At 61.4% G+C, this 6,000-nt stretch overlaps 1 protein-coding gene across 1 annotated transcript; it reads left to right on the top strand.

Moving 5' to 3' along the window:
• Window positions 1-465: 465 nt before the first annotated feature.
• Window positions 466-2,949, top strand: HES2 (hes family bHLH transcription factor 2). Its single transcript, XM_090268508.1, has 4 exons — window positions 466-685; window positions 766-861; window positions 1,132-1,231; window positions 1,334-2,949. Exons 1-4 carry the CDS (start codon window positions 641-643, stop codon window positions 1,588-1,590), a joined length of 498 nt encoding a protein of 165 aa, XP_090124634.1. The 5' UTR covers window positions 466-640; the 3' UTR covers window positions 1,591-2,949.
• Window positions 2,950-6,000: the final 3,051 nt, after the last annotated feature.

Here is a 6,000-nt window from a genome sequence, read left to right as displayed (position 1 = left end):
ATCTCTCTCCTTCCTGCTCAGACCCTCTGTCCAGCAGGGTGAGTCCCTCCTGGTAGTAGAAACTAGCGTGGGAGCGGCCCAAGTCCTGGGCCTTGGGGGTCCTGCCGCCACCCGGCGCCTTGCCCGGAGCTAGGGCGGGCTCAGAGGAGGGGCTTAGAGGAATGAATGAAGAGGGCGGTGCTGGACAGGGAGGGACAGCCGCCCGAGGGTGGCGAGGCCTGGCCTCACCCCTGCCCCTCCCGCCCGCTGGGTCAGGGCCGCTACGGCTGCGATGGCACCCACACACACCCCTGCAGGTGTTGGGGGGGCGCTCGGTGCCCGCGACCCCGCCGCAGATGGGACGCGAAGGGCTGGAGTGAGATTCACCCCGACTCCGGTCTTCCCCTCTCCCTCCCCCTCCGGCAGGAACAAAAGCAGGAGGTGGGACCCGAAGGCGAACTGACTCCGCTGGGCGGGACAGGGCGGGGCGGAAGATGCCGCCTCCTTAAAGCCGGGCGGCCGGCGTGGCGCTCTCCACTGGCGCCGGCTCCAACAGCGCACTGACGGGCCCTCCCTCCGGATCCCGGTCTCTGCTCCACGTCGGGGAGGGCACAGGTCTCCCACGCGCCGGGCCCGTAGCGGTGCCTCTTGCCCGTCGAGCATGGGGCTGCCTCGGAGAGCCGGGGACCCGGCGGAGCTGCGGAAGGTAGGAGCCGGGGGCTGGGGACTGGGGACTGGGGGCAAAGACTGCGACCCGCGTAACCGCGCCTCTGCGCCCGCCCGCAGAGCCTGAAGCCTCTGCTGGAGAAACGCCGCCGAGCGCGCATCAACGAGAGCCTGAGGCAGCTCAAGGGCATCATCCTGCCGCTGCTGGGCAGGGAGGTGAGCACCCGGCACTGGGGCGTCGCTGTGGGAGTCCTGGGGCGCCGAGCGAGGAGGGCGGGAGTCACGGAACCGGACGAAGAGGCTCCGCGCAACGCCCAAGGCCGTTCCCGGATGGGGCTGGCCTAGGGGAGCCCACCTTCCGCAGTCCGTGGCGCGTGCGCGCGCGCGGCACCCAGTTCCTGGCAAGAGCTAGGTGCTCAGGCAGCCTGCCGGAGATCTGTCTTGATTGTCCGTTTCTCTGTCACTCTCCCTGGTGGCCTGTCGCAGAGCTCCAGCTACTCGAAGCTGGAGAAGGCGGACATCCTGGAAATGACCGTGCGCTTCCTGCAGGAGCTGCCTGCGTCCTCCTGCCTGGAGGCAGCGCCCGGTGAGTGGCCCCGCCCCAGCCCTGCACCTCACCCTGCGCCTGGCCTGACTCGGAGCCTCACCCCGAGCCGCGCTCAAGCCTCATGTGCCTCTCTGCCCGTAGCGCCCTCCGACAGCTACCGCGAGGGCTACCGCGCCTGCCTGGCGCGCCTGACCCACGTGCTGCCCGCCTGTCGCGTCCTGGAGCCCGCCCTGAGCGCTCGCCTGCTGGAGCACCTGCGGCGGAGGGCGTCCGGAGCCACCCCCGACGGCGAGCCCACTGCCCACTCCTGCAGCCCGCCCCCGCCCTCCCCACCGCCCGCCCCCGTCCCCTCGCCTCCTGCGCCTCCCCGCGGCCCCAGTCTCTGGCGGCCCTGGTAGCCCCCAGGCCCGTCCACGATCCTGCTGACTGCCCCTGGGGACAGAGGAAGCTCTTGATAGTAACTGCTGTTCCCACGGAGGGATCAGCCCAGCACCCACAGCCAGGCCGGAGCCGGGGACCTTTGTGATCTATGTGGCAGACTGAAGGCCAGGGAAACTCAGTTAGAGGAAATAAGAGGAGAGGCCCTGCCTAACCCCCACAACTTGAGGTCGTCTGGGCTGGAGGAGAAGGGGCAGGCGGCTGCAGGGGAGGATGAAGCCCCGCAACCCCACTGGTGGAAGTGGCTCTAGACCTAGGCCAGTCCCAGCCACCCAGACAGCCAATGCACCTGTCCCAGCTTTGGTGCCCGCCCAAATGCTGGGTCAGGAGCTCACCTGAGCCGGGCGCAGACATCTGCTCTGGGCACTGCCCTTCTGGCCCTTCTTGGGCCTGACTCCTCACCAGCTCTGCTTGGGAACCTCTGGGAAGACAGAAGCAATGAGCCAGGGGACTCTACAGGCCAGGGCGCCATCCCCTCCACTCCTGGGCTCTCCTGTCCAAAGCCTCCACTCAGAGGGACTGGGTGCTGCTGGGGCTCTATGCCGTTAGGGGTGGGGGCTTCGCTAGGTGGGCTTGGGGCCGATTTACTTCCCCACGCGTTAATTGAGCCCGGTTTATGTGCCAGGCGTGAGGAAGGGGTGGGAGGAGAGGGAGGGTGCCCTGTGGCCACAAGGAGGCCCAGTATGGAGACTGCGCCTGTGGAAGGTGGACAGGGCCCCTGTCCCGGAGCAGCAGAAATTCACGGAATGCCAGCAGGTGAAGGACCAGGAAACACCTCCCCTCGTTTTTCTCTTGAGAACTGCTCCCTGCTGCTGCTCTTCAGGACAGCTTCCCGGAAACACGTGGTTCCTAGGACTTTCCTTCCTTCCCCCATGGAAGTCAGAAGGGCCTGTGAAGACTCAGGGAGGGGCCTGTGGATCCCAGGAGTGGGTGCCTGAGGCAAGGCGGGAGCCCCACTCTCGGACGTGTTCCCACCATCTCATGAGGGTTCCCTGAGCATCCTGGAGAAGGTGGGAGTCCTCCCCCCAGTACCTAATCCAACAGCCTATGTGAGGAACCAGAGCACTAGGGGTGAGAAGACAGAGTTGATGGGGGTCGGGGGGTGGGAGGGTGTCCCTAAACCCATGATGACCTCGGCACTGATTTGGATGGCATGGCACGGGAAGCTGTGGGTGTCACTGAAGAAGTCACTGCTAAGACCACAGGGTGAGCCCCCAGCAAGGTGTCTTGTCCTACCCCCTCTCTGGGCCCAGCTGGCTGGACTGTAAACTCCCAGAGGGCAGGGCTGGGACCGGGTGCACCTCTGTCCCACTGGGTGCTCAATAAAGACGGTGGACTAATGAGCAGGGGATGTGCCCAGACCATGATGTATCGAACCTCGGGGCCCCTACTATCCGTTTGAATATTTACTCCAGGCCTGGCCTGAGCTCCCTGGGCTCCCAGGAGGACAAAAGGCGGGAGAGGGGTGTGGAGAGCAAAGCAGGGAAGGCAGTTTCTGCCCAAGTTCCCGCCCAAGACTTCCCAAAGGCTGGGGGCTGCTCTGCTGAGCTGCCAGGAGGGAAGGAAGCGAGGGGAGAGGAGGGACAGGTAACCCCTCAGCCCACACCCCCATGTGTGCCCCATGCAGAGGGGCGGATTTAATGGCGGGCACACCAGGCGCGTGCCCTAGGCCCCGACTTCTGAAGGGCTCCACAAAACCATGTATTTTTATTTTCCCTGTCTCTCTCTGTTTTTAAGGGGCCCAATATTTTCTGTGCTGGGAGCCTCAACTGGCCTCAACCAACCTTAATCCGCCTCTGGCCCTATGTGAGCTGGAATTTCCTCCTGGGAGCTGGCTGCTGCTGCTTTTCCCCTCAGGGACTGTTTTTTTTTTCAAGGTTTTCAAATTCTTTCTATAGAGAGCGGAAGAGAAAGGGAGAGGGAAAGAGAGGGAGAGAAACATTGATATCTGGTTGCCTCTTGTGTGCCTCCAACTGGGGACCTGGCCACAATCCAGGCCTGTGCCCCGACTGGGAATCAAACTGGTGACCCTTTGGTTCGCAGGCTGGTGCTCAGTCCACTGAGAATTTTCAGTATAGGCTTAAACTCTGTAAGAACATACCATCCAGAGGCCCCCGGCCTCGCTCCGGCCGGATCTGCCAATCTCGCTGCTGAGCCCTGTCTGGGGTCCAGGCTCTGACTCTCGGTGACCTGACCCTAACCCAGCTACAACGCAAGCATCAGGGAGGAGGTGAGCAGATAGACCAGTGACTCACAGGGTCGGGCCTTCCAGAGCACCTGAGCCAGGCAGCCAGCCTGCTCTGGCAGGAAGCTGAGGTCAGCCCAGACAGGTGAGGTTCTGGGCCCCAGGCAAGAAGCCAGCTTCCCAGCAGGGATGTGCAAGAGCTGCCCAGAAGGCCTGGGCTGGCACTCGGACTGGGCTTGTGAAATAGGGACACCAACATCCTCCTCCACAGGGCACCTGCTGACACCTCCGTCCTCCTGGCAGCTCCCCTGGTGTTCCCAGAGCTCTATCTGATGCCCAAGGTGAGCGCAGGGCTGCTCGGGCTTTTTCTGTGTGGGAGGGAGGCGGCCTCACACAGGAGCATTTCATGATACTGAATAAGGCCCACATAGTGCCCAGGGCCAGTTCCTATGACCCCTTTCTGCAAGGTCCCATGACTGGCTGGCTGTCACGCTTGATTTGAGGAAAGGGCCCTGTGTTCCTCATAAACCAGTGGGTGACATGATTCAGTGACCCAGGACAATCAGAGGGCTGAGCTGTCTGGGGGACTGAGGCTGGAGCTGGGCCCCACCCGTCTGCCTGGCAGCGGTTCATTCCAGGAGGTCGGATCTCATTTTCGTGAGCCAGGCTAAAGAGCAGGTTGCCGAGGAGACCGCTAATAAACATTTACAAACTGCTCTGCTCTGCTCTGCCCGCCAAGCCCAGACTCTGCCGCTGCGTCTCCCACTGGGTCACCTGGGACAGCGGCAGAATGAACACAGTCTGGGAAAACTTGGGGCTCCGCAGAGCCCTCCCCACCCTGCTTTGGGGTGACCACTCTGGAGCACGTGGTGGGATTGAGGCGACCTTCCCCATGCAGTGAGCTCCAATCCAAACATCAGGGCCACATTTACTTTGAAAGAACACGCTGGGTTGCTCTAGCCAGCCCAGGGAAGAACTAAGCCACCCAGAGGTATTATTTCCTTGGCTTTACTTCTCAGCTGGGCCCCTTCTGGTGTGGCCCTGTCTCTGGGGTGCGTGTGTCCCTGTGCGTTCAGGTGGCCCTGCAGAGAGCAGCCCAGGCATGCACCTTGGGGGAGAAGGCAGCCACCTACCGAGGGTTCCCAGGGAGTAACCAGTTTCACTCTGGCTTTTGGAGGCCTTGGCAAGGCCCCAGGCGTTTTAAGCAGCTACATTAAAGCTTTGAAAGGCTTCAGGAGCGTGAGAAAGCTACCGGGGGAAACGCCCTGTGTGCGTGTGGTGTCTTGTCACCCAAGATCCACCGGGGGGCAGCAGAGAGCAGGGCCGAGCGGCTGCTCTTCGGATCCCACGTGTTAAAGAGGCTTTTAAGGAAGGAGTGGCCAAGCCGAGTCTGGGCCCCCTGCTGGCTCTGTTGTGAACAGTGGGCCCCGCAGCCGCCGGTGCTGGTGCTCTGTCTGTTCCAAGCTCAAGGGACTCTGGCGGTGGGGCTCAGTGGACTGAGCACTGGCCTGTGGACTGAAAGGTCACAGGTTCAATTCCCAGTCCGGGCACAGGCCTGGGTTGCGGGCCAGGTCCCCAGGTGGGGGCGTGTGAGAGGCAACCACGCATTGATGTTTCTCTCCCTCTCTTTCTTCCTCCCTCCCCCTCTCTAAAAAATAAAATAACAATAATAATAATAAAAGGACAAGACAACTTAAAAAAAAAAACAAATAAACCTAAGGGAGCCCAGGACAATGTCCTTAAAGAACAAGGAATTGTCCTAGACCCCAGAAATCAGAAGAGGCCCAGGTTTTGTGAGGACTCCATTTTGAGGCCCTCTGTAAGAAAACTAATATAAAATGGTGAGCACAGACTTGGTAGGAAGGTGACTACTTATCCAGAACAAAAATGTAAGTCCCATCAAACCAGGGGTGTTGGCAGACTGGTGTCCCTTTAAGCAACATACCAGACCCACTTACACGGAAGTGCTTCCTGGGGACAGCCCAGACTCCCCCTGCTCCCCCGCCCCCAGGACATTCTGCAGATCTCCGTCCCTGCTCCGGAGGCTTAAGCCTCATCGGTCTCACCGCGAACCCGGCCGGATGGACTCCGAATCTTCTTGAGTAACAACAGATAAGTGCCTCCCAGCCTCTGCATCCTCGTTAATTACATGCTATACTTAGGGAGATGTATATTTACACGTTGC

The sequence above is a fragment of the Furipterus horrens genome, unplaced genomic scaffold (assembly GCF_987537825.1).
Source record: "Furipterus horrens unplaced genomic scaffold, mFurHor1.1.pri manual_scaffold_3, whole genome shotgun sequence".
NCBI classification, from domain to species: Eukaryota; Metazoa; Chordata; class Mammalia; order Chiroptera; family Furipteridae; genus Furipterus; species Furipterus horrens.
This window is presented reverse-complemented; position numbering and strand designations above follow the sequence as displayed.

Coding starts and splice junctions, on each gene's coding strand:
- HES2 (XM_090268508.1), top strand. CDS start 641: ATGGGGCTGCCTCGGAGAGCCGGGGACCCGGCGGAGCTGCGGAAG. Junction 686..765: donor ACCCGGCGGAGCTGCGGAAG/GTAGGAGCCGGG, acceptor GCCCGCCCGCAG/AGCCTGAAGCCTCTGCTGGA. Junction 1,232..1,333: donor CTGCCTGGAGGCAGCGCCCG/GTGAGTGGCCCC, acceptor CTCTGCCCGTAG/CGCCCTCCGACAGCTACCGC.